General features: G+C 52.6%; 2 protein-coding genes and 1 long non-coding RNA gene across 11 annotated transcripts in view; 2 read left to right on the top strand and 1 right to left on the bottom strand.

Moving 5' to 3' along the window:
* Positions 1 to 2,161: 2,161 nt before the first annotated feature.
* On the top strand, positions 2,162 to 21,685 carry ADAMTSL4 (ADAMTS like 4). 2 transcript variants are annotated; one of them, XM_029946697.1, is made up of 17 exons: positions 2,335 to 2,474; positions 2,669 to 2,726; positions 3,001 to 3,356; positions 3,538 to 4,213; positions 4,454 to 4,556; positions 5,277 to 5,413; positions 5,771 to 5,975; positions 6,208 to 6,380; positions 6,534 to 6,645; positions 6,749 to 6,934; positions 7,117 to 7,246; positions 7,574 to 7,778; positions 8,323 to 8,499; positions 8,777 to 8,983; positions 9,097 to 9,276; positions 9,557 to 9,701; positions 9,854 to 10,711. In XM_029946697.1, exons 1-17 carry the CDS (start codon positions 2,455 to 2,457, stop codon positions 9,988 to 9,990), a joined length of 3,207 nt encoding a protein of 1,068 aa, XP_029802557.1. In that variant the 5' UTR covers positions 2,335 to 2,454; the 3' UTR covers positions 9,991 to 10,711. The 2 variants fall into 2 exon arrangements, with proteins under 2 accessions (XP_029802558.1, XP_029802557.1); XM_029946698.1 differs by lacking the exons at positions 9,557 to 9,701; positions 9,854 to 10,711 and adding an exon at positions 21,354 to 21,685 and having other exon boundaries at positions 2,162 to 2,474.
* MCL1 (MCL1 apoptosis regulator, BCL2 family member) lies at positions 8,847 to 26,866 on the bottom strand. Of its 3 annotated transcripts, XM_029946709.1 has the most exons (4): positions 26,165 to 26,866; positions 25,552 to 25,799; positions 11,462 to 11,541; positions 9,707 to 10,584 (listed from the first exon to the last, which is right to left on the bottom strand). In XM_029946709.1, exons 1-4 carry the CDS (start codon positions 26,850 to 26,852, stop codon positions 10,572 to 10,574), a joined length of 1,029 nt encoding a protein of 342 aa, XP_029802569.1. In that variant the 5' UTR covers positions 26,853 to 26,866; the 3' UTR covers positions 9,707 to 10,571. The 3 variants fall into 3 exon arrangements, with proteins under 3 accessions (XP_029802567.1, XP_029802569.1, XP_029802568.1); XM_029946707.1 differs by having other exon boundaries at positions 8,847 to 11,541; XM_029946708.1 differs by lacking the exons at positions 9,707 to 10,584; positions 11,462 to 11,541 and adding an exon at positions 22,148 to 25,059.
* LOC115298227 overlaps positions 25,783 to 27,128 on the top strand; it is a 28,379-nt gene continuing 27,033 nt past the window's right edge. For 3 of the 6 annotated variants that reach the window (XR_003911665.1, XR_003911667.1, XR_003911661.1), the window contains exon 1: positions 26,675 to 26,902. This is a non-coding gene — a long non-coding RNA (uncharacterized LOC115298227). Of the gene's footprint in view, positions 25,900 to 26,611; positions 26,951 to 27,128 lie in introns of those variants that run through there. The other 3 variants (XR_003911669.1, XR_003911666.1, XR_003911664.1) reach the window with 3 other exon arrangements.

The following is a 27,128-nucleotide window of genomic DNA, read 5'->3' as shown; positions in this document are numbered from 1 at the left end:
CCGCGCCGCCCCTGCGCCCCGCACCCCGCGGTCGCGCCCCCGCTGCGCCCCCGGCCCCAGCTCTGTAGCCTCCGAAGACCTTCCAGTCCCTGGGGTCGACTGTCTGGGTAGGGCGTTCTGATCCCGTGGAACTCTGGCCCCATCACCCGGGCGGAAAATCAGCCAAAATTCCTACTAAGTCACGGAGCGAAGTTGGAAAACATACCCGGGACCTCCCCGCACGCGCTGGCGCCTCCTGCCCCCCTCCTCCAGGAGGGTCTCTGCTCCTCGAAGATGCGTGCCCCTGCCACCCCGCTTCAGTCCTGGAGATAGGGAGAGGGACCCTGGCAGGGATACCGAGGGGTGCCCTTGATCCCGCTCAGCCTGATGATTAGGAAGGAAGGACACCTGTTGGAATGGTCGTCCAGGACCCAGGAGTGACAGGCGCAGTCAGAACCGAGTTCTGACCCCAGCTAGGGAGTCTCCAGACAGCCCTGAAACAAGCTGTCCCAACCCCTGCGGCAGTGACCCGTTTCCCAGAAGTGGGTCCCCCTGGGGGTGAAGAGTTCAGCCCTTCCCAGGTCTCTCCTGATCCTCGCTGGCCAGTGTGGAGGTGTGGCCGGCAGTGGCCCAGGTTTGTCCAGACTAGTGTCAGGCCTGGCACCTGGGTGACCACTTCTGACCTCTCCTTTCCTCATCCTGGGCAGTGAGACACACCAGATGAGGAACATGAAAAGGGTGAGAGGCACAAATGTGTGTCTGTTTCTGCAGTGGAGGGGGGTGTCGGCCCCCTGCCCAGCTGTGCAGGGGTTGGGTAGGACTTTTCCAGAGAGTGAGCCAGGCCTGGCCAGGGCTCCAGGAGTTCACGTCACCCCACCCCCACCCCTCACTTCTCCAGGGAACTGCCAAAGCCAAAGCCAGCTCAGGATGGGATTATGTGTACTGGGTAGACCCATAGAGGCAGCAAGATACAGACCCAGGGGGAAGCAGAGAGAAGCAGCGACCTGGGGAGAGTGGAGGGGGTGGGTACCCGGCAGCAGAGAAGGGGCAGGCAGTGATCATTGTCCCCATTCTCTCCTCTTCTCCATCAAGGGACAGAGGCAGGCAGAGAGCCGAAGGTTTGGGTGGACCATTGGCCCTTCTATGGAACCCTTACGTTCCCATCAGGGTGGAGCTGCTGACCTCAGTGGGCAGCCCCAGTCCAGCCCGGGGGAAGGGAGCAGCCATCAGCCACTCCTTCCCCACCCGAAGCAGCTGAGGTGACCCGGTGTACTCAGGCTCATCCTCTGCAACCCTTCCCTCAGATTTCCATGTCTTGGGGTCCCAGGGAGGGGAGGGGGCCGGAGGTTGCTGCCCCCAAGCACATTCCTGCCCTTCCCTCTGCCATTTTCCTGCCCCTGAGCTGGCCCACCTCAGCATCAGCTCCTTGGATTCCTCTCCTGAGTGCCTTTCGAATCCAACAGAAACATTTTTTTTTTCCTGGAAAGCAGAACTAAGAGTGGGTTGAGGAGTGGGGGGTGGGAAGAGCTCTTGGTGAGCAGCAGGGGGCTGGACGGGTGGGCAGGCTGTGGCTTGGAGACCAGAGGAGGGCTCCAAGCTCCACCTCCCTGCTCATCAAAGCTAGACTTGAGGATGGACTTCCCAGCTGCTCAGACCGCTAGGTGTGTGACTAGGGGGCGTGACTGGGGGCGACAGCCTCCCTGGCTGCACCCCTCCTTCCCTGGTCTCCGAGCCCATCACTGTCGCATATGAAATGAGCCTTCATTGGAGGGAGGTCACCTCGTAATGAGAAGATCACCTGCTTCTCCAGAGATTAAGCCATCACCCACTTAGTTTATCCCGTGGCTAGAAAGTGCTGGAGGCGGCAGAGATGTGCCTGAGGGTCCAGCAGGGGTTTAGCGTTAAAGGGAAGGAAAGGCTGGGACGCAGGTAGGACAGGGAAAGCCCAGAGCGGTTTCCTGTCATCTCCCCCGGGTGGGGATCCGGTGCGTCCTCGCCCAAGCCTCCCTCCTCAGCTGTCCAGGACCTCTGGGAGGGCAGGAACCAGATGAAGATGGTCGCAGGGAAGATGTGCGCGCCTTAGTGGCCCGAGCCGGCCTGGAGACAGTCCCCAGTGGGGATGGGGGAGGGGCGGAGGGGTTCCTGTAGGCTGAGGGGAGGGGCCTGGGCCACCGTCGGGAGGCTTAGGTCAGACCCCTACCCTCTGGCCTCAGCCGGCGGGAAGGGACAACATTCCTCCTAGCGGTCATCAGAAAAGTCCAGAAAAGGGTGGGCCTTTCTGGCCCCCCACCTCCATCCTCGGGCGGAGCTGTCCTTCTGAAGAGCCTCCCCTGCCAAGCCCCAGCTTTCTGGAGACCAGAGAGTAACCACCAGGTTTCTGTCCCTGCAGAGCGCGCCCCCTCCACGCCCAGATGCCCGCGTAGTGCGTTGACTTCCGGTCCCCTCTCTCGGGCCTGGAGCTTCGCCGGAGGAGCGATGGAGACGTGGGCGGGCAGGTAAGTGGGGGAGGGCAGGGGGAGGCTGCGGCTGGAGGGGCCGCTCTGTCCCTGGGAGGGAGAGAAAGACCGTTATTGGGAGGGCCGGGGACAAGTGATGAGTAACTTCTGCTTTCGGAGAAGCTGCCGTCAGGATGTGGGGAGCCCGCTGGGGTGTAGGGGGTGTCATAACACGTCCTCTGGCTGGTCTGCAGGCCCCAGTTGTGCCTGGTGCTGCTTCTGTCCCTCCCGGAGCTCTGCCTGGATCAGGAAGTAAGCCTGGGACGGGAGGGAGGCTGTGACCCTTTACCCCTCCCTGGCTTCCACCCCACTTCTCCAGGCCATGGAGTGATGGCCCTTCTGCCTTTGCCCTCCCTCCCTCCTACTCCCCACCTCACTAACTGCCAAATAACATCAAGTCTCACCTGTGCTACTGAATGTGACCTTGGGCCAGTAGCAACAGCCCCCAACCCTCAGGCACTGGAGTGGATGCCCTAGAGTTCTGGGAAAATCCTTCTAATTTTGTCTGACCTTTTTGTCTACATAGGTGTTGTCTGGACACTCTATTCAGACACCCCCTGAGGAGGGCCAGGGCCCTGAGGGCATTTGGGGCCCTTGGGCCCTGTGGGCCTCTTGCTCCCAGCCCTGTGGAGTTGGGGTGCAGCGCAGGAGTCGGACATGTCAACTCCCAACCGCTCAACTCCACCAGGGCCTGCCCTTTCCACCCCGGCCCCCAAGACATCCGGAAGTCCTTCTCCCCCTGGGTCAGGGCTCCAGACCCCAGACTTCCCGAGAAACCCTCCCCCTGTACAGGCCACAGCCTCGGGACAGGGGTGGCCCCCTTCGAGGTCCTGCTTCCCAGTTAGGGAGAGCAGAGGCCCAGGAGATTCTAGGAGCTCGGAGGTGAGGCTCTGGGGCTTGGAGAGAAGGGCGGGCCTCGGGCAGGGGCGGGGCTACGGAAGGGAGGAGCCGGAGTAAAGGATGCGCGCTTCGGGAGGCTTATCTTTGGTGCTAGGAAGGCGAGCGGAGAGGCTGGGTCAGAGTGGGCCTGAGCCGTGACCGCACGTCTGCTACGCCTCCTCAGATCGCGAGTTCGAGAGCCCATCAAGCCAGGGATGTTTGGTTACGGGAGAGTGCCCTTTGCTTTGCCGCTCCATCGGAACCGCAGGCATCCTGGGAGGCTGCTCAGAGCCGAGCTACCCCACACCTCATATCTTCCACCCCCAACTCCAAGAACGGAGGCATCTTCCACAAACCACACGGCTCAGACTCTACTCCCGCCTACAGAACTATCTGCTCGCCCCCTGTCCCCACCAGCAGAGCCCCCAAGCCCCCAAACTGCTCAGACAGAGGTGCCCTCTAGAACCAAGCCTGCCCCCACATGGCCACACCACAGAGCCTCTGGCACAGACATCCCCCTGTCCATCCCCTCCCCAGGAGAAAGTAGCTCTTTCCACGTGTCCCCTCAGCCAAGAATGCCAAGTTCCCAGGGTTGGGCCAGTCCCCAAGGGGCCGAGAAGCACCCAAATCCTTTCCTTTCTGTCCCTCGGGGCAGAGGTCACCAGAGCCAGGAGCACTGGAGACCCCGGGGGAATCTTCATGGGTCCCTTGTGGAGTCTGTCCCTCACTACCCAGATGGCTGGCTGCCTCTGCTGAGTGCTGGCCCCCACACCAGTTCCCTCTGGAGCCTCTTTGCTCCCAGCAGCCCTGTCCCAAGATGCTCTGGGGAGAGCGAGCAGCTGAGAGCCTGCAGCCAAGAGGTGAGTTCCTCCTTGGACTGTGCCCTCCCCAGACTTGCAATTCTGCTTCCCTGACCCTGAGTCTGGGTCCTCAGCTTGTCAGACCGGGACCTGAGGGAAAAGGGCCTTGGCATCTGACCTCCTCAGGGTAGGGGCCTTGGAGCTCTTCCTGACCTTCCCTCCCACACCCCCAAATCCAGCCCTGACCCACACCCCCATTTTCCTCCCCAGCTTTGACTCCTCTGTATCCCCCCACCTCAGCCCTGCCCCCCTGAGCAGCCAGACCCCCGGGCCCTGCAGTGCGCAGCCTTTGACTCCCAGGAGTTCATGGGCCAGCTATACCAATGGGAGCCCTTCACAGAAGGTGAGGTTTGTCGCCCATCCTAGGGGGAGCAGAACTGGCCTAAGATTGGGGGACGATGGGAATAGGGAGACACCCCCCCCCCACCAGGTCTCCTCTGTTGGCCCTTGTATTTCCCTTTTGTGGAATATTTTCTTTTCTTTCCCAGGGCTGGGGTGAAGAGACAGCGCAGGCATGGAAAGGGGAGGGGGCTTCAGACAGGGCGCAGCCGTCAGGTGATGATGGATAACTCAGCAGAGGCGTCAGGCTGGGGGAGGGAGGGTCTGCAGGTGCCTTTGACTGCCTTCCTCCCGGAGGTCCATCCCAGGAGGTGGGGTGGACATGGCCCGAGAGGGGCATGGTCAGAGAGGTCCCGTACAGTGTGACAGCAGGGCGTGGTGCACTGTGGGCTCTGGCTGGTATTAGACCACCTGTTCCCAAGTCACCATGCACTTGATTTTAGACCTGTGTCAACTCGATGCCAAGAAACCCTTTTGTGAGCTCACGTAATCATAGGTTTCAAATCTCTCCTCACAGCTTCTTTGTTGGTCTCAGTGACCTCAAATAATCGGACTTAACTTTTGTGTGACTCTCCAAGGAACCTTGGAGAATATAGAATTATCCTGTTCCTTCATCCATAGTGACATAGGCAACCTCAGGGTGCCCTATAGCTCATATGGGACCTTCACCCACTAACCTCCCACCAAGGACCCCGACTAACCAGCCTTCCACCCTGCTTCTTAGTCCAGGGCTCCCAACGCTGCGAGCTGAACTGCCGGCCCCGTGGCTTCCGCTTCTATGTCCGTCACACCGAAAAGGTCCAGGATGGGACCCTGTGTCAGCCTGGAGCCCTGGACATCTGTGTGGCCGGACGCTGTCTGGTGAGGGAGGATGGGGTGTGCCCATGCACACGCACATGCACATAGGCAGGCACACACAGGCTCCTTAGTCGTCATCACAGAAACAAAACGCCAGGCTGAGACCACACAGAGGGAAGTCCTTAGCCACCCAGCTGGATGTGAGATCCCAAGGCGGGCGGGCGGTGAATGCAGGAAGGATGCCCTCAGGCACATCTTCGCTTCAGCAGGTGGCTGGGGCTGGCAGCTCTGCTCACTGGGAAACCCATTCTCACTTGGAATGTAAAGATCAAGGTGCAGGGCGAGCTGGAGAGTCCCAAGAGGACCAGGCTGGGTGCGGGGGTACGGGTTTCAAGCAGCCGCTGCCTCGCTCTCCCCCAGAGCCCCGGCTGCGATGGGATCCTTGGCTCTGGCAGGCGTCTGGATGGCTGTGGGGTCTGTGGGGGTGATGAGTCCACCTGCCGCCTCATCTCGGGGAACCTCACTGGCCAAGGGGGCCCCCTGGGCTATCAGAAGATCCTGTCGATTCCTGCTGGAGCCTCCCAGCTCCAGATCGCCCAGCTCCAGCCCAGCTCCAACTACCTCGGTGAGTTCTCCAGATTCCCCAAGCCTTGGGTCCCCGTTCCATTCCTTGTCTCCTGGTCCAGCCCCCTACACCCCCTCTGCACACACAGGTGGGCCAAATAGAGAGCAGTCAGGGGCTCCTTGCCTTGCGGAGAGAGCGAGAGAGCACGGGGCATCTGGGGCTCTCCGTGGCTCAGGGAGTGCCAGGAGAAGGACCCCACGACTGATCTGGTGTCCTGATCTCCAATGTCCAGCCCTTCGAGGCCCTGGGGGCCAGTCCATCATCAATGGAAACTGGGCTGTGGACCCCCCTGGGTCCTACACGGCCAGTGGAACTGTCTTCCTGTACAACCGTCCTTCTCGAGAGGAGGGCAAGGGGGAGAGTCTGTCGGCCCTAGGCCCCACCACCCAGCCTGTGGATGTCTACGTGAGCTTGGGAGCCAGGGAGGCCCGGTCGGTGGGGGGCGGTGGGGGCCTTCCCCCTGAGGGCAAAGCTGTGGGTCGCCAGCTTCGGGGCAAGGCAGGGGCATGCCCCTCTTGCTTCTGCAGACAGTTCATTATCTCCTCTTTTTCTCCCCAGGTGATCTTTCAGGAGGAAAACCCAGGCATTTTTTATCAGTATGTTATCTCTTTGCCGCTCCCAAACCCTGAGAGCACCACCCCAGAGCCTCTCCTCCCCCAACTCCAGCAGGGTAAGACTCTGCTCCCCAGACCTAGGAGGCAGGGAGGGGCCAGAAGGGGACTTTGGAGGCAGCAGGGTGCATTTGATTTGTCTACTCAACTGTCCTTGCATAGAGATTTTGAGGGTAGAGCCCCCACCTGCTCCAGTGCCCCGCTCCGCCCGGACCCCAGGCACCCTCCAGCGTCAGGTGCGGATCCCCCAGATGCATGCTCCACCCCATCCCCGGACACCCCTGGGGTCTCCGACTGGATACTGGAAACGAGTGGGACACTCAGAATGCTCAGCATCCTGTGGAAAAGGTGAGACGTCACGCACCAGCCTGCATCCCAGTCACCCTTAGCCCGAACTCCTGACCTTGCCGTCCTGAATCCATACTCTGGAGGGTGGGTCCACACCCTGTCAGAGTCCAGTGCCTGGGACCCCACTGACACTGGGCTCTGAGCCACCCTGCCTCCCCCGGTCTCCCTCTCATTCCTTTCAGGTGTTTGGCGCCCCATTTTCCTCTGTGTTTCTCGTGAGTCAGGCGAGGAACTGGATGAGGACAGCTGTGCAGTGGGAGCCAGGCCCCCGGCCCCCCCAGAGCCCTGCCACGGTCCCCCGTGCCCCCCCTAGTGAGTATGACCCACGGGGAGAGCTGGGGTCCTACAGCACAGCAGCTGTCCCACGCAGGCACATCCACACTGCTCAGGGTCCCACCTGGACCCTGGACCCAGTACACGAGACCCAGGTGCAGAGGGACAGTTTCATCAGAAAGGTTTACGGCCCCCAGACAGCAAGCGACCTCAGCAGCTGGGGCACCACGGGGAATCAGATCGCAGGTTCCCAAGGTGCTCCTTCTCCTGTGTGGGGTCTCCCCGCCCCGGTCCATCATGCCTTGCCCCGCACATCTCCGTGTCTCTGTTTTCTCCTGTGTCTCTCGCTGCCTGCCGCACCTACAGCTGGGAGGCTGGGGAGTGGACCTCCTGCAGCCGCTCCTGCGGGCCTGGCACCCAGCACCGCCAGCTCCGCTGCCGGCAGGAGTTTGGGGGTGGGGGCTCCTCGGTGCCCCCGGAGCGCTGTGGACACCTCCCCCGGCCCAACGTCACCCAGCCCTGCCAGCTGCGCCTCTGTGGCCATTGGGAGGTGCGCTCTCCCTGGAGCCAGGTGAGTGGGTCTGCGGAGAGGGAAGGGCCCCAGACAGATGGGCACTGTGAGTTAGAGCAACGGGTTTTCCAAATCGTTTTTTTATTTAAAAAAACTTTTTTCTTTAATGGTTTGAGAGACGGAGCACTAGCGGGGAAGGGGCAAAGAGAGAGAGAGAGACAAAGAATCCAAAGCAGGCTCCAGGCTCTGAGCTGTCAGCACACAGTCCGATGCAGGGCTCTGTGAGTACAGACTGTGAGATCTGACCTGCGCCGAAGTCAGACGCTTAACTGACTGAGCCACCCAGGTGCCCCTCCAAATAATTTTAATCAGCAGAAGCTTTTTCATGAATGAGATCTCTTGTGCAGCCCCCATCCATAAAGCAGATAAGACACTGAGCCAGGGGTTGGGGCCCAGAGCCACATGCCCAGCCTGCCCTCCAGCACACAGAGTCACGTAATTGGCCAGGCAGGGACTGAGGCAGGTCCTGGGTCAAAGGCCCTGGAACTGGAGGAGCGGGAGGATGCCTGCGAATCCAGGCTCTGGGAGGCTCTCCTACCCTCAGTGCTCCGTGCGGTGTGGGCGCGGCCAGAGGAGTCGGCGAGTTCGCTGTGTGGGCAACAACGGTGACGAAGTGAGCGAGAGGGAGTGTGCGTCGGGCCCCCCACGGCCCTCCAGCAGGGAGGCCTGTGACATGGGGCCCTGTACTACAGCCTGGTTTCACAGCGACTGGAGCTCCAAGGTGGGCCCTGCACCCCTTACCCAAGTCCCACGTCCCTGGTGCCCCACACCCAGCACCCTTCTTTCCAACACACCTCAGCACACACGTACCCACCAGTAGCCCAACTGTGTGCCAGATGCTGCTGATGCTGGGAACTCAGAGATAAGCTCATCTTAGAGTCCTGGAACCCCAGCATGGGTTCCTCTTATCTGGGCTGCCCTGGGCACTGCCTAACACCGATATCGGAAACACACCGCCCTCCCCTCTTCTTCTCCCCTACCCATCACTTCCTCAACAGTGCTCTGCTGAGTGTGGGACAGGAATCCAGCGACGGTCCGTAGTCTGCCTTGGGAGTGGGGAGGCCCATGGGTTGAGCCAGGAGGAAGCCAGAGTAGGTACAAGTGAGCAGACCTGTGCGCCGGGAGGCCGCCCCCCTGACATGCGAGCCTGCAGCCTGGGACCCTGCAAGATGACATGGTGCTGGTACACAGGGCCCTGGGCTGAGGTGAGCCAAGAGCCCGGGGGGTGGTGGGTGCCCATCGTGAGATTCCCCTGAAGCCGGGGGGAGCAGCCCCCGTTCCCCGTGCCCCTGGCACACCTGCCCTTTCTGTGTCTCAGTGCTCCTCAGACTGTGGCTCTGGCACCCAGCGCAGAGATGTCATCTGTGTGTCCAAACTGGGTACGGAGTTCCACGTGGCCTCTCCCAGCAACTGTTCCCACCTGCCCAGGCCCCCCGCCCTGCAGCCCTGTCAGGGGCAGGACTGCCAGGACCGGTGGTTTTCTACACCCTGGAGTCCGGTGAGTGTCTGGCTCCCTTGACCTGCTCAGCACCTACTGCCAGGGAGAGAGATGCTCTTTCCGCGGTGTCCCCCCTGCATCCCCCAATTAGGCCCGCTGCTGATGCCTTACCGTTGTCTTACTGCCTGTAGACAGGGAGGACAGGCGGGCCCTGTCCACATGGGATTAATGTGTTCCAGGAGAGCGCCCCCCCACTACTTTCAGGGAAGGTGGCAGGCTGGGGTTCAGGAAGAGCCTAAGTCATAGCGAAGGTCTGATCTGATAGTCGGGGTCTCCCCAGTGTTCTCACTCCTGCCAGGGGGGTGTGCAGACCAGGGAGGTCCAGTGCTTGACCGCCAACCAGACCCTCAGTGTCCGATGCCCTCCTCACCTGCGACCATCCAGGAAACGACCCTGTAACAGCCAACCCTGCAGCCAACGCCCCGGTAAAGAGCCCCCTTTCCCCCTGACCCCCAATACACTGGAGTTAAGTGAAGCGTGGGGGAGATGAGAAAGGGCCAGTGGGTGTGGGCACTGCACCTCCAGAGGGAAGGGTCTGGGTGACTGTCTTGTGCCCACCGGCCTCCTCTGTCCCCAGATGATCAGTGCAAGGACAGCTCTCCACACTGCCCCCTGGTGGTACAGGCCCGGCTCTGCGTCTACCCCTACTACACAGCCACCTGTTGCCGCTCTTGTGCCCATGTTCTGGAGCGTTCTCCCCTAGAGCCCGCCTGAAAGGAGCCCAAGGGACCCTCTCTTCATGGTTTCCTCATGCCACCATCAGCCCCTCATCCATCAGTGCACTCTGTATCCTCTGGCTTTGCAGCCTGCCCTAGTCTCACCAGGGATGTCCCCTAGGGTGGTTGGAGGTGCAAGATGACCGTCACCATGTGTAGTTGGGTCTGTGTGTGGTGTGATGGGATGTGTGCGCATATGCCCCATGTGTGTATCTGGGTCTGTGTGGATGTGTGTGCTCACACACATGCATTACTTCTCACAAAAAGAAGTTAAACAAACTGAAGAGGAAGGGGGAGGGGACCATGCCTGTTTGCCTGAGACTTTTCTAGGCTGAGATAAAGGCAAGTTTGTAGCTCCTTAGCGACCCAGATTGCCTGGCGACGGGCCTCCGCCACAACCCCAGCTTTGCAGCCTGCACTTCAGTTCTCATGTTCAGGCCTCACATCTTCTACAGCACTGTCTGTCCTCCGACCCCTGCGCCCGCACTTAGTCTTTCTGTCCCTACCTCTCATAGTCAGCTAGGGATGGGGGTCAGCCACTGCCAATCCTGCCGTGCCCCGGGAGAAGAGACTCCCTCCCTAAAGCAGGGAACTGCTGGATGGAAAAAAAGAAAGGTTAGAACAAGACACCCTAGCCCTTGCTCCTGCTCCCCACCTCCTAAAATGATTCCCACCCCAGAACTAATTTATTTTTTATTAAAGATGATTATGACAAATGAGAAAGGGACTCTTTATTGTCCTGAGGGGAACCCACGGCCTGGGCCACCTAGACAAGCAGTGTGAGGTCAGACTGAGGGGTGGAACGGGGCCCCTAGAGCCCAGGCGAAGAGTCTGGGCCCAGAAAGGCTAAATGAGCGAGCCCAGCCATGGGAGAGGATCCTGGCCAACCAGGCCCTGCAAGTTGGTCATTGACCACTAGAGGTCACCACGTCTCCCACTTTAGGTAAAGAGTTGGGCGCTGGTTTCCAGAGCTGAGAAAAAACTGCAGGGCCATTGGTGGTGGGTTTCTCGGTAGGCTGAGTCTTTCTGTACAATCTCTCAGAATCTAGTAGCCCTGCTTTCAATTTGGGTCTGCGCTGAATTCAATTTGGGGCTGGCTTTTTCAGGGGTCTTTTTTCTTGTTCTCTTTCTTTGGCCCTGCCTGCCTCCCCGTTCTTTTCTGCTATCACCCATTTATTTCTCTATTAAGATCCTGGCTTATGACTGCTTTTGCTAGACTAGGGGCAAATGAAGGGATTTATGCCCCTCCCCCCCCTTCCCTTGCGGAAACGGCTGGAGGAGGAGGAGCCTCACCCTGCTCTAGGGGTGGAGGGCGGAGCCAAGGCAGTACGGGATGTCCTGCCAAAGATGCATTCTTGAGAGATGTATCACCCTAGTCTCCCTTCCTCCTTTGCCCTTGTCATCTCTTAAGGTAAATAGATTGCTAGACGTGGTGTGTGAATGAGCAGCTTTTTCCATATAATACAGACCCTTTATCTGACCCCGGCAATTCTGAGGTCTGAGTCCAGGTCTCCACTTCCAGAAGCCAGACTTCCAGGGGTCCCTGTGCCTAGGAAAGGAAGGGGGGCAGTGCAACAGAATCAGATTCATCTGCATTCGAGGCAGTCGTTCTCCCATCTCGGCACCTCCTCAAGTCTGGCCAAGTGAGACCATTAAACAAAGGCCTGCGGAAACAACCGAGCTCAGTGACGACTCTTTCCTGAACACGCCAAGACCCCGTGAAGGATACCAGAGTTGCCCAAGGATAGAGAACTTCTCTCTAGCAGCACCCTGGTATCACACTGCTGCCCTGGGACTTAGATTCTCCCTGGGTTGGAAGTGGCTGAGAATTAAGACTTTGGGCAACCTCTTGGGAGGAGAGTAGGTGAGGAAGGAGGCCAAGGGAGTGGAGGGAAAGGAAAATGAAACTGATTAGCCCAGAGGGAACGAATGAGGAAAAAGGATCCAAGCCAAGTCCAGTCTCAATGTCTGACATTGAGCCTGAAGAAGAGATGCCAGGCATGTTCCTCTCTAGTGAACCTGTTAAGGGATCAGAGATGTGGGGGACCAGGGAAGTGGGACCTGAGCCAGCCCAGTAGATACAGAGAGCTGAAGGCGGAGTCGTAAGATGGAGGGAGGGGCAGCAGTGACTAGCTGGGGCCCTCCCAGCAATTCCTGGAAGCTGCAGCCTGGGCGGTGGCCCCAGCTCAGCTGACTTCCCCGAAGTTCCCCTCCTTTTTAGGGCCTCTCTCGGCTGTTGCTGGGCAGGTTTGAAGTTGGCCTAAGCTTGAGAGCCAATCACAGGTGGGGAATGCAGCCACAGCCCCTCTTAGGGCTCCCCCAGCTTCATTCAGCACCTCCTTGCTCTCTCTGGTTGCTCCTGACCTCCCTCACAGAGACCAGCCTCTGACTTCTCAGGATATGAGCTTTTGTTGGGGGCGGGGGGAGGATTTGCCCCTTTTCCCCTTTGATTTTATTTTAGAGAGAAAGAGAAAGAGCATGAGCTGGTGGGGAAAGAGAGAATAGTAAGCAGGCTCCATGCTCCACACAGAGCCTGACACTGGGCTCCATCCCACCACCTGGGATCATGACCTGGGCCAAAATCAAGAGTCAGAGGTGCTAGGGGTACCTAGGTGGCTCAGTCGGTTAAGTGACTTCAGCTCAGATCATGATCTTGCAGACTATGGGTTCAAGCCCTGCATCAGGCTCTGTGCTGACAGCTGGAGCCTGGAGCCTGCTTCAAATTCTGTGTCTCCCACACTGAGACCCCTCCCCCAGGCACACTCCGTCTCTCTCAAGAAATAAACATAAAAAAAAAAAAAGTCAGTTGCTTTACCAACTGAGTCACCCAGGTGCCCCTCCCCTTTCATTTGAAAGCTAAGTAGGATTCGGTGCAAACCCTATGGATTGTTTCTTTTGGTCACTGAAGTCAGTATGGGGTCAATGCGGAAGCTCTTGGGAAGGGGAATCTGACCCTGAGCAACCTTTTTTCCCCGGTCCCATAGAGGGGAGTAGTGTGGCCAGACACCTCTCTTTTAACCTCTGAAACCCTCTAGAGGGACTTGGGAGAGAGGAAGCTGCAAGCCAAGGCCGGAGAGATGTGGTAGAGGGGCCCCCAGGCTGGGTGCACTGTGGGGGGTGGGGGAATTTAGGGAAGAACTCAGAGGAACTGGAGCCCTGAGAACTGAGGTGGGGGTGGGGTGGTTATAGGAACAATCTTGATATGCACAAGAGAGCTCAAGCATGCAGAAGCCAGCCAGTGTCATGCCGAGGGCTCTTCATGTCTCACTGTTTGTGGGGGAAGGGGATCGTGGTTCTGTGTCAGTGTACTTGGGGGAGAACTTACCAGGTCTCAGTTCAGTTAAGTCAGAATTCCTCTCCCCTCCCCCTTCCCAGCTTCCCCTGGGTAACTACCCAACCCAATTAAGCTTCAGCCTTCAGACTAAATTTATCTCCTAGACCTCCCCAGCCCCTCTGGGCCTCCCAGCAAGCAGGTGCTCACAGCTGCAGGGGTGGGTCTGTGGGGACCCATGCTCTTCACACCACCGGCTCAGTCCCTGCTAACTAGGAGTGAGGCAGAGCCCAGGGCCCACCTCCTGGCCCCGGGCATGAGTGTCTCAGCCTTGAGCCTCCCTCTCTCAGGAGCCCTTGAGAGCAGAAATATGTTGGAGGGTCTAGACAGCATGAGGGCAGAGGGACAGAGTGAGAACGACATGCAAGGAGATGCTCCCCTCCAAATTCTCTCCAACCAGATCCTCTTTCGTTTCTCTCCCCTTGTGCCGCGTTTTACAAATAGAGACTTCATTTCAACTTAACATGCTCCCCCACCAGAGTGAACTGAATCAGGAAGAGAGACCTCCCCTCTCCGCGCACAGAGACCATCAGGCTAGACTTGAACCACAGAGAATCAAACCGGAATCAGAGACTGTAGTTTGGGCTTGAGAGGTGGGGCTGGGGGTTCCCACGTTCCCGCCCTCTCTTACCAACATCCCTCAAATCCACCATCTCAGGTGCTGGGAGGCAGCTGGGAGGGGGGAGTCAGAGAGCAGAGGAGGTTTATTTGTCACAGGCAGGTGATGAAGAGGTGTTAGCTTGAAAGGGTGGGGGTGGGGAGGACTCTTCCACAGGAAGTAGAAAGCCTCAAGAAAGTACCTAGGTCTGAGTCTGTCTAGAGCAATAAACAGTTTGGGTGAACTTCAAACTAGATAGCACAAATTCTGAATCCTACTTCAGGCTCTTCGACCCTGGAGACTGGGGAAACTCTACAGGAAGTGTTTCAGGGTGGGGGTCTGAAGGTAGAGAGAATTTGAGGGAGGAACTTGCAAGAGTAGTTCAAAACGAGATGTACATGGGCATAGTGGTCAGAGCCCAGGATGCAACCAGCCGTGTGTGCTGAAGGGGAGGTGCAGAAGGAAGCAGACTGACCAGAGCGTGTTCTCACGCAGCACCAGAGACCTGTTGGGGTGACATGGGAAGGAACCTCAGTAGTTAGAGGAGGAATGGGTTCAACTTCAGGGCCTCAGTTGGGGTTAGGATGTGCATGCCATGCTCTACTGTGCCTTGCCTGAATGTCTTAAAGATGGCTCTATAGGGGCACCTGGCTGGCTCAGTTGGTGGGAGAATGTACTCTTGATCTTGAGGTTGTGGGTTCAAGCCCCACACAGGGCATAGATCTTACTTAAAAAAAAAAAAAGGCACAGGTGTTTAAAACTTTTTTTTTTTTTGGTCTTCAGAGTTTTTATTTATTTATTTTGAGAGAGTACGGGGGAGGGGCAGAGAGAGAGCACCCCAGGCAGCCTCTGTACTGCCAGGGCAGAGCCCAACTTGGAGCTCAAACTCGCCAACCATGAGACCATGGCCTGAGCTGAGTCAGACGATTACCTGACTGAACCCCCAGGCACCCCTGGGCTTCAGAACTTTGAATGAGGAGGAAAGGAAACAGGGAAAGATGGCAGGGTTGGTCCTGAAGAGGAGTAAGCAGACTATGTAGCTGGGGTCCCTTAGCTAAAAGGCAGGGCGGCAAAGGCCCTGCCCCTGATGGGAGGGACAGTGTAGATCAAAGCACCCTCTTTTCCTCTCTCCCTCCCTCTCTACTACTGGCTCCCAGTCACCTGCCTCTTCATCACATAATGGGACCCCTCTTTAGCTCTAGTACAGGAATGAGCAACTTTTTTTCTCTAAAGGACCAGAGAGTAAATATTTGGGGTTTGTCGGCCATAGAGTCTCTTTGTGACCAATCAACTCAGCTGTTGTAACGAAAGCAGCAGAGGACAACATGTAAACAAAGACTTAGGACACCGAAATTTCATGTAATTTTAGCATGTCACAGGATTTTTTCCAATCATTTAAATAATGCAAAAAGCACTCTGGCTTGCTGGCCGCACAGGCGCCAAAACGGGCAGGCAGCTTATTGCCCCCTGGGATGTCTTCCATCTGGCTCCGCTCCTGCTCTGCCTATCCACGGACAGCCCTGCCTGCGGCGCCTCGGGCCTCCAAACTACAGCTGTAGAACCTTCCCAAGGTCCTATCTCCTGATGCCCGCTTCCGAGTGGCTTGTCTTAGGGAATTCAATGACTTGAAATAGCTAATACAGTAAACCTTTAAGGGACATTTGCTGAAGTTCCTTAGGTTTGGATAGTGCTTTAAGGTTCAATTATATATACTTTCCTTAAATCTTCACAATAATAGGTAAGACAGAAGAAAACAAAGGCTTGAGATCTAGGGTGGTCTTTTCACCCTTTAAATTTTACCTAATTTCTTTGTTCTGTTACTTAATTTCACTCCCATAGGGCACCCTTTATCAAAATACAGTCATTTGGGCCACAGTGATCCAGAACTTGGATGGCCTTCAGTGTTTGTTGTTGTCAAATGCCTTTCATGACTTGCCAGCATTTTAGGAAAATCCTATCTAAATTGTTATTTTTCAACCCCAAATTTCAGGTAATTAAAAATACTTTCAAATGTATTCAGTATTTTAGATACAAGGAAATCTGCAACACCCACCCCCTCACCCTTCTGCCCCTCACCCACTCATGCTGTCTCTCTCAAAAATAAACATTAAAATAATTAAATAAATATATATGGTCTTTAAAGTACACTGTCATACAAACCTACACTTATGTATTGCTACTTGAATTAGTTTTCTTCCTAAGACAAATTTTATTACTCAAAGTTCTATATTTAAAAGCAATGCAACTCCATTTCTTTTTTAAATAACCTATGCCTGGGGTGCCTGTGTGGCTCAGTCAGCTAAGCATCTGACTTTGGCTCAGGCCATGACCTCGCAGTCTGTGGGTTGCACTGGGCTCTGTGCTGACAGCTCTGAGCCTGGAGCCCGCTTCAGATTCTGTGTCTCCCTCTCTTCTCTGCCTGTCCTCCACTAGTGCTCTGTCTCTATCAAATAATGAATAAACATTAAATTTAAAAAAAAATCTTTATCTGGGGTGCCTAGCTGGCTCAATTGGTAGAGCATGTGACTCTTGAGCTTGGGGTTGTAAGTTCAAGCCCCACTTTGGGTATAAAGATTACTTGTTAATAACATCTCAGGGGTGCCTGGGTGGCTCAGGTCAGATCTCACATTCATGGGTTTGAGCCCTGCGTCAGGCTCTGTGCTGACAGCTAGCTCAGAGCCTGGAGCCTGCTTCCGGTTCTGTGTCTCCTTCTCTCTCTGCCCCTCCCCCTCTCATGCTCTGTCTCTCTCTGTATCAAAAATAAAACATTAAAAAAAATAACATCTCAAATAAAATAAAATAACCTATATCTGGGATTGTTTGCCAAACTGTGTTATTCTGTATTTGAAGTTTTTCTTTCATTCAAAACACTGATACATCCTTCATGGCTCATCATCATGGGGAAGACAGAAATCAGTCTCCTGTTGCAGACCTTCCCCTAAACTACCAAACTGTAAGGTAGGGGAAAGGGTCAAGGAAGCAGGGGCAAGGAGCTTTCCTCCCCACTATTACCAAGCCCTTCCAAAGCTGTTGTTCCTTAAAGCTGAAAACAAGCCACCTCATTTCAAAACACACACACACACACACACACACACACACGCACACACACACGCACACACACACACCTCATTTCGACATGAAGTTATTTCCCTATTTCTGTTTCTCTGCTTTGCCTGATGAGGGATTTCTGAGAAATGAAGAAATGTCACCTCCCACAACCTCAGTCTGCAGTTTTGTTTTTTGTTTTTTGAAATGAAGAGAGGGTTAGAGGAAAGGAGTATACTGCTTTAGCATACAACATTGATTCAGAACTTGACCACATAAGAGAAATGCCCTTCCCAAAGCCTGTCAGCCTGGGTGGGCCCACCTTGCCTTAGATCTGGGCTTTCAGGGTCTAAGGAAATAAACAAGCTATCCTCTGAGGAAATTCCAATAACAAAGCAGTGAAACCTAACAGCTGCTCTTTACAGCAGCCCTGCTGTCCTGTTCACCCCTCCCAGCAAGGACAGGAGAGGGCTAGGAAGCGCTCCAGGCAACCTCAGGAGTGGAGGTGTGAGCTGAGCGTGGGGATCCACGAAAGATCTGAGCATAGAAACCTTGAGGGTGAAAAAGAAGAAAAAAAAAAGGTGGGGCGCCTGGGTGGCTCAGTCTGTTAAGCATCAGGCTTCGGCTCAGGTCATGATCTCATGGTTCGTGGGTTCGAGCCCCGTGTTGGGCTCTGTGCTGACAGCTTGCTCAGAGCCTGGAGCCTGATTCGGATTCTGTATCTCCTTCTCTCTCTGACCCTCCCCTGCTCGTGCTGTCTCTGTCTCTCAAAAACAAAACAAAACAAAACAAAACAAAAATCAAAACCTTGAAGGCAAGGTTTCCCAGGTAAAACCCCTACCTGTCCCCGAAGTCCGAACACCTGAGAGTCAGATCAGCCAAGTAGGGGAGGCTAAAAGGGGTAGCAATTTTTTTTTCAAAGCCAGCTCCTCATACTACACAAGAAAATTAACTTTTTTGGGGCAGGCAGGGTGGGGGTGGGACAGAATTGAAGACACTTCTTAAAACAATGTGGAAAAGTCATCTAATCCAGGATGAAACCCAACAGTTAAACATTCTTTTCCTTGTCTGCTTCCTTGGCTGGCTTTCCCAGCACACCTTGTCCCCGGCTAACTTGAATAAACACACCCATGTGACCACATGAGGGCGGGAAGAAAACCAAGTGGGGGTGGTGAAATTCTGAATGGAATGCAGCCCCAGCTAGTTAGGGGGCCCAGGCGAAGGCCTCTGGCACTGGCTGCGGATTTATACAGGCGGTGAAGCCAAAACAATGAGCTCGCGGGCAAGAACGCAGCCCGTGGGGAAGACTGGGCAGTCAGCGCAAACTGGTTTTTTGAGCAGGACGGGAATAGCTGTAATCAGGTCTCCCGCGGGGACAGGAGTAGGGGTTGTGGGGCCACCGTTCAGTGTCGTGGCTCCAGTTAAATAACTTTTGAAGGCTGTCCTTTATTAACAGTCTGTTCTCTAGGGTGCACAGCACTCTTGGGTCTGTATTTGAAAAGTTGGTTCCTTTCCCTGGTGTGGGAACATGGGTGGGTAAAGGACAAACGGTGAGAAGGGTGACTGAGCTACCCTAGGTGAGGTTCTGAAGACTTTATTTAAAACAACTGGGTTCAAAGCAGGTCTGCCAAAGCCAGTGCCTACACCAGGGGCCAGTGGTGGCTGTAATCCCAGAGATTATGTGTATTCAGGGCCACCACTTTAACATGGCAGAGGAAACAATGAAGTCTATCTTTTCTGCTTCCCAAAGAAACACCACCCACCCAGCTGTGTGTCACTTACACCAAATTCAGACTTTTAAGACCAAAGACACATCTTTTCTCCCCCTGCCCCCACTAGGGTTTTTCTTTTTGTTAATGTTATTTATTTTCAGAGAGAGAGAGAGAGAGAGAGAGAGAGAGAGCGAGAGCGCGCGCGAGCGAGCGAGCGCACACACACCAGGGCAAGCCAGGGAGGTGCAGAGAGGGGGGAGAATCCCAAGCAGAATTCATGCTCAGCATGGAGCCTGAGGCAGAACTCAATCCCAGGACTGTGAGTTCATGACCTGAGCTGAAATCAAGAGTTGGGTGGAGCCACCCAGGCACTCCTCATTATTTTAATATAAGGCCCCAAATGGAAGAAACTGAAGAGATTCTATATTCGGTGGCTATGTATGATAAAGAGGAAGGAAGGCAGGGAAGGAAATGAGAAGAAAAAAACTGATCTACACCCCTTCTGCCTCTCCCCCGGAAGTTCTTTCCCAACCCCATGCTTCTGCGTGTGCTTGTTTCCTACTCATTCTTTAAGGTTCAACCTCCAGTGTTTCTTTTGAAGCCTTGACCGTCCGCTTCCAGAAGTGGTCACTCTTTGTTCCACCCTTTATCTTAGACTATCTTTATCATAGCGCTTTATGCAATGTATTCTAATTATTCTTGTCCATAGTTATCACTCCTACTAGATTGTAAGCTTAGACATCTTGCCACAGTTGTTTTCTCATTCTATGGTTTTGTGATGTATTCAATTCTTCTGCACGTGTTCCCTGAGAACAGACATTCTTTTATATAACCATACTGTAATACACTCAAGAAATTTAACATGGTACAGTACCATTTAACACACTGCCCATATTAAAATTTCCCTAGTTGTGCACATTAGAGCTTTTTTCACCTAAGATCCAATCAAAGATAGTCTACAATTAGTTGCCATGTGTCTTGCCACTATACCCCCCCCCCCCGCCTTTTTTAAGTAGGCTTCATGCCCAATGTGGGGCTTGAATGCACAACCCTGAGATTAAGAGTCACATGCTCCACTAAGCCAGCCAGACACCCCTTTCCCTAGTCATTTTTGACCGAACTTGAGGGAAAGAATCATTCTCTTTATAATTCCAGCATCCAATAGTGCAAGGTAAACTGCATTCACTGCCACGTAATGGATAAATGAAGAGACTCAACAAACATCTGGTTGCCTAGAGCTCAGTAAATGTCCCAACCCATTGCACAGTTGAAACGTTCTTAATAAATGAAGGTAATTCTTGAACAGGAAATGAGGAGGCAAAGTGATTAAGAATACAGAAGCCAATGGCAGAAACAAGTCATGGAAATGGATACTTGGAATGGGTAAAATCTTGAATGGTATTCTTGGCCCTCACAGATTTCCCACCAGTTAAGAATTACTATTCTAGGGGCACCTGGGTGGCTCAATTGGATGCGTGTCTGACTTTGGCTCAGGTCATGATCTCACGGTTTGTGGGTTCGAGCCCCACATCAGGCTCTGTGCTGACAGCTTGGAGCCTGGAGCCTGGAGCCTGGGTTGGATTCTGTCTCCCCTTCTCTCTGCCCCTCCCCCATTTGTGCTGTCTCAAAAATAAACAAACTATAAAAAATAAAAAAAATTACTCACCAGGTAAATAAAGGAACTGCAAAGGGAAACCAAGTATGGTGTGGGTAATAAAACCTGTCATTTTTTTTTTTTTTTTTACCTCACAAGAATCATTAGTGAAGAACACTGAATTCTTAGAGCACCTGGCTACCTCTTTGGGTAGAGCATGTGACTCTTGATCTCAGAGTTGTAAGTTCCAGTTCCATCTTCAGTGTTGTGGGTTAAGCACCCGACTTCAGCTCAGGTCATGATCTCATGGTTTGTGGGATCAAGCCCTGCATTAGGATCTGAGCCTGGGGCCTGCTTCAGATTCTGTGTCTTTTTCTCTGTCCCTCCTCTACTTGCACTCTTGTCTCTCAAAAATAAATGTTAAAAAAGAATAAATCTTTTAAGTAGCCTCCACGCCCCATGTGGGGCTTGGGCTCATGACCCTGAGATCAAGAGTTGCATGCTCTATCAACCGAGCCAGGTAGGCGCCCCAAAAATAAAATCTTAAAAAAGAAAGAAAGAAAAAAAAGAACACTGGATCCTTAAGTCTGTCATCTTCCTGGAGACAGATTCCCAACCCCCTTCTTTCCACATGCTTCACATAACTAAGATAACAGTGTAACAACTCAGAAACTAAAGAAGGTCCAGTTGAAATTTCCAATCTAGAAACTGAGAAGCCTTTGGACAGTGTGGTAGGGCTCAGAAGACAAAGTTCTGTAATCATTGAACAAGTGGGGGCCAAAAAGAACCAGGACAATATAAGATCAATCATCTTAAACTCCAGGAATAAAGGGCCCATGCTGTGGGCATCTGGCTGGAGCCATGCTCCACACCAGTTGTACAAGTTGCTTCACTTTAATTTTTGTAAAATCCACCAGCTGTCATAACTGCTTTAAATTTTTCTGAAAGGAAATTGTATGAAGAGGTAGCCCCAAAGTCGCAAAAACAGGAACTGAAAGACAAAGTCTCGGTTGTGTCAAATGAAGGGAAGTGTTGATTACTTTGACTCCCTCAGTGACTCGTTACCTGGTTACCATTTCAGCCAACTTTTTAAGGTGTTCAACAAGGAACATGACCCCAGAAACGGCTTGACATCACAATCTATCAATGAGAGCAACAGCACAGTGTAGAACTCAGCTGAGGCCAAGAAGTGGACCCCCCCCCCCCCAGTCTATCCCTTCAGCTCTCTGGTATGTAACCGCTTTCTCTGTAAAGATAAAAAGTTGCAGTCTTCTGATAATTAGCCTCTAGAAAAAGAGGAGTTTCCAAGCAGAAAGGCACTTTTAAATGCACTAAAGCACAAAATGCTGTTTGTACAATTAGCATTTGGTGCTCAGGGCTTAAAACCAATATATTTGCACATTTCCACGGTGATTCAGCTCCCTTTCTTTCAAGGTAGTTGAAGATAAAGATGGGATGGGTTTTCTGTAATTTAAGTGCTTATTCTCCACTTCCTTTTTGAGAGAGGAAAGGGGAAGGGACTGAAACATTAGTACCAAGAATCTTATCAAAACTCTTAAAACTAAAACTGTGGATGTTAATTCTTCTAGCTCCTTCATCTGAAAAGGCTGAAATGGGGAGATACATTAAAACATACAGGAATCCCTCCAAAGTACAGTAATACATTTCAAAACCCAACACCTCTAATTCCAATTAAATGGTTATTCTGAAAGTTCAACTTTCAAGCCTTTGCTCTAAAGCAAATCAGCTTTATGGGGCTTCGGACAGTTAAGTCACCTATACTTACTTGTTCAGCTGACTTCCCTAAAAAGGCTTGCCTAAGTGGGGGGGGAGGGAGGGAGATAGTCATCGATTAGAAAACACCCATACCACACCTTGCATTTGAATAAAAGATTTATTATTTTCTTCTCAGGAAAAACAGGAAGTTAGGGAAACACACTACATTTTACAGCCCACATTAATTATTTGTAGTTGGTCCTAACCCTTCCTGGCACAGCTGCCAACAGCATGGGCTGTTTAACCAGAACCAAGATGTTCACCCCCAAAGAGTGTAACGGGCACTAGAGGATCGCATGTTTCCCTGAGAGCAGCAGAGACGAGCTGCTGAGAGCCAGCATTCCAGGCAACCCCTCCCTTTCCATTTTGGAGGATTTGCCTGAACTATGCGGCTAGTCAGCACTTAGAACACGTGCCTCCTCTCCCTAGAAAACCACCCAACCTTCCCCAAAGCACTTGGGCTACGCCCTCAATGCCCCTACCCAAAGTTTCCATGAGGATCCTCTTCTACATTTCAGCAGTCACACCCAGAAAATCGGGAAGTGGGTTCCCTCAACTCCATGATTTCCATCTATGCGCTTATTTCCACAAGTGGATATGGGGAGACAGTTACCTTTACCAGATCTTCAGATTAATTAAAAACTACTTAAAGTGCTTTTAGGTCCTTAGAGATAGACATGACATAAATAAGTGGTTCATGATCAAGAACGATAAATACATAGGTAAAAATAGCTCTAGCTAGATGACCATATGGCTCGAAGATGGGCAGGCAGGGCAATCCTTCCCCATTTATTACATTCTTAGTCATTTTATTCATGCCTATTTTCATCTGGAGTCCACAGACCAAAGGTTACATTCCGAGGATGAAGCTTTCAAATGACCCTGGGTCTACTACACAAGCTTTCTTCAGTTTACCAGTTTTTATAGAACTTGGAGGTCTAACAGAGCCCATCCCTTCCTATAATTTTAAATGAGCATTTTATTTTCAAACACAAAGGAGCCTAGAGAAAGTCACATCATTTGTTGTCCCCTTCTCTGAGAATTCCTAAAGGGACTTTAAAACAATTTTCTCCCCAAAGGTAGGATAAAGCAATAAATGAAAAGGTACCAAAGGAAAAGGGACTCCTCCCCACCATGGGTCTGTTATGGTCATGGCACCCACTGTACTACCTACCACCTCCCAAGGATAAAATTCATTAGGGATGAAGGTCTATGGTCTCCTAGGGGGGAGGAGGGTTACTTAAGGTTCATAGTGCCAAAACCTAAAAGGGCTAGTAAGACTTGGTCAGGGATGGCATGGTAAGTATGTGGGAAGTGATGTAACTGTTGGTAGAGGGAGAACAAAGCAGCAAATACTTAAAGAAGTATAGAAATAAAGTCTGATAAAACATCAAGCCTGAAATCCAAAGAAATGCCAATGCAAAAATTTGAACAAAGTTAGGGAATCATTAATAAATAGGAAACATAAGTATTTGTTTTATTGATAGGCTTAGACCTGTGTTTAACAAGCAAGCCTAATAATAGCACCATGGTTAGACTATAAGCCTGCTTTTCCAAGCCATCTTTTTACAATTTATTAAGCAAACAAGGGATCAAATGTCTCATACACCTGATGTGATCTTTTTATACACACACAGCTAATAAGTCCCATTTGGAACAGCTGAAAATCTTTTAACAAAAGTTTTGAAGATGAGCTCATAAACTCCATTTAAATTTCACCAGTTAAATTAGGTCAAATGGAAGGAACTCAAACGAGTAGCTGCCCAATCAGGACCCATTATTTCCAAGTCACCAGCCCACACCGCCCACCAAACTCCACCTTTGACTCAATTATTGAAAACCCCACATGTAATGAAGTGAAAGGTGAATTTCCATTGCAGTTAAAAAAAAAAAATTCTAAGACTACTTACCAGAATCAGACAGGAAAATTAAAGTCTGCATAGTTATGAATCAGAATTGTTCCACTACAACCAAGTCTCAAACAGTTACATCAACTGGTTCTGTATACAATCTATAACTGACAAGGACAAAAATTTGGAATAGAAAAGCTGTAAGAAATAGATTCCTAACTACAGAAGTTGAAAATTTCAAACGGGTATGCAAAAACTAATGTATTCTGAGATTTTTCATCCCTTTATATTTCAAAGAAATATACTTTCTGTAAAAATATATACAATTCTTACAGACAAAAATTGAGGCTATTTTCATATCTGCAACGGTAATTATTGATACTTAAGTCAAGTATTCCTGGCCATTACTAGACTAATAAACTAAACCACTCAAACCAAGCCAAAGTAGAACAGGTATAAAAAGTCCTGAACACTTGGACTTCTATTCAAGAAGTACACCTGGGAAAAGCTAATTGCAGAGAAAAAGCTTCCCTTCACACTCTGTTGTACAGTACTGAGGCTTCTAGTCATAGTTTTATTACTTGTAGCTTAAATCCATTTTACACAGATCACTGCCATTGTTAGTGCTTCTCTTTCAACACTACAAGAAGTTAATGATTTCGGTGGGCATATTTAATGAACTCTATGACTAGCCTGGCTACTGGCCACTCTCCTGTTCTAGACAAGGAAATCACGTCTCTTCAATCCTACCACCTCCACTAAATCTAAAACTCCTCCTCCAGGACCTTCCAGTTTGCCTGTTGCCGAAATTGAACCTTGCTTTTAGACAGTGACTCTTCAAGGAAGACTACTTTTCCCATGTATTTATTCCTGTTAGCCATAATCCTCTTGCCACTTGCTTTTCTAGTTGCTAGAGTAGAACTCTTGGAGATTACAGCCTGGACAGCTTGAAGTCCAACTTCATAAATACATCTGATTCACAGCAGTTGTTATGTGACCTAGGTGCCTGGTGTTGGTTAAGAGTCAATTATTGCACTTAAAAGGCTATCTTATTAGATATGCCAAACCAGCTCCTACTCCAGCAACACCTGCAAAAGCCAGCAGCACATTTCTGATGCCACCTTCTAGGTCCTCTACATGGAAGAACTCCACAAACCCATCCTAGAAAACAAAAAGGAAAAGTATATTTTCAAGTATGGGTTTCTAATGGCTTAAAAACACTATTCATAAAAAAAGGTGAATTAAAATACCTAACGTCCCCCCAAACACAAAATGAACCAGATACCATTTATACGAGATTACAGAAGACACATTAAAGGGGGTTGTTTTACTATCACCCCACAAGTGATTCTTTCAAAATGTGAATCCACAGAAGAGCATCCAGCCGAGTTACAATACCAAAAGCAAAAGTTTCAACAGCCAGTAAAATAGGCTACAGAGAACCGGGATTTTTGATGCAAGAATTCAAGACAGTCATTCCACACTATCTCTGTGGATCCTCTGCCTAAATCAGAATTTGGCAAACAGGTCCATAAGTTAGCGCCTAAAACATGAGGTGTGCATCCTACAAAGCTTCAGACAGCCCCCGATTTTCTCTACAGTCCTTCATTCCATTTCCACTCCAGAGCCCCCTCGCCCTTAAAACGAACTTACCCAGCCTCTTTGTTTGACTAGCCAGTCTCGTTTCGTCCTTACGAGAACATCTGTGATGCTTTCTGCTAATGGTTCGATGCAGCTTTCTTGGTTTATACTCTTCAAATGTTTGGCCACAAAGGCACCAAAAGAAATGAGAGTCACAATCCTGCCCCAGTTTGTTACTCCGTCACTGAAAACGTGGACCATCACTCGAGACAAAGATTTGACATCGTCTTCGTTTTTGATGTCCAGTTTCCGAAGCATGCCTGGGAGGAAGAAAAGCATGCAGGTTCTCACGGACTCCTTTGTCTAGACCCGTGCAAGATTCGCCCGCCCACCCACGGCGGGGGAAATCGCCGTCTGCAGGTATAGGGGACTCGACTCGGGCCGACCCCAGCCGAAAATGACATCCCACCCTTTCCGGGCTTTGAACCGGGCTGCCGTTTCCACCAGAATTCAGATGGGCGGAAACAATGACTCACGACCAGAATATTCTGGTTTCGGAAATCGATTGCGAGTCGTTTCAACACGGACTTGTTTTCGGTTTCCACCCCCGCTCGGGGGGGGGGGTGGCGGCGGGGAATCCAGGGACAGGTGACCCGGGGCGGCGCAGCCTCCGCGACCCCCTTACCTTGGAAGGCCGTCTCGTGGTTTCGCTGTACGCCGTCGCCGACCCGGCGCAGGGTCTCTAACGCCTTTCGGCTGGCCGCCCCGGACCCGCCCAGTGGCTTCCCGTCCTTGGCGCCGGTCGCCTGCTCCCGAAGGTACCGAGAGATAATCTCTAACGACTGCCGGAACAACTCGTCCTCCTCCTCCTCCACCGGGGGTGGCGTCGAGGGCAGTGAGCCGTCCGTGCCGGGGCCACCGCTGGCCTCCCCGACCAGCTCCAGCAAAGGCAGGACGGCCGGCCGCTTCCCCAAGGGTTCCGGCTCGTACCCGTCCAGCTCCTCTTCGGGCGACATGATGGCGTCGGCCGCGGGGCCTTCCATCTCTTCAGGCGGCGACGCACAGCGGGTGGCCGCATAGAACAGCAGCTTCGGGGAGGTAGCCGTGACGTCGGGGCCCTCGGCGCCAATGGGCGAGGGCCGCGCGACCCTCCGGGCGTCGGGCGCAAAAGTGGCCGGGGGGCTCGCGCCGGCGCTTCCGCCAATCACCGCACCGGCTTCCCCTCCCCCTACCTCCCGCCGGGCCGTGGCCTCCTTCCCTACGGCTAAAAGCCCCCCTCCCGAAGAGGAGGCGCCGCCACTCCCGGCCCCCAACCCGGCCCCCCCACAGTAGAGGTTGAGTCCGATTACGGCGTTCCTCTTGAGGCCAAACATCGTAAGCTGCCGCTGCTGCTGCCGCCGCCGCCGCCGCCGCCGCCTCCGGGGTGAGAAAAATGGGGGACGCCCTGACTCTTCAGTTGAAGGAAGCGGAAGTAAGGAGTGAGAGAGCGGCTCCTATATCAAGGTTTCAGGGCCAGTCCTACACGGTGGCGTCAGCAAATCTTAAAAAAAAAAAAAAAAAAAAAAGGGTGGTACTCCCATAAAAGGGGAAAGGGAAGGAAGCTTCCGGAGAGCGGCGCACAGCACTGGCCGACCGGTAGAGATGGGGCG

This window comes from Suricata suricatta, chromosome 8 (assembly GCF_006229205.1).
Source record: "Suricata suricatta isolate VVHF042 chromosome 8, meerkat_22Aug2017_6uvM2_HiC, whole genome shotgun sequence".
Taxonomy (NCBI): Eukaryota; Metazoa; Chordata; class Mammalia; order Carnivora; family Herpestidae; genus Suricata; species Suricata suricatta.
This window is presented reverse-complemented; position numbering and strand designations above follow the sequence as displayed.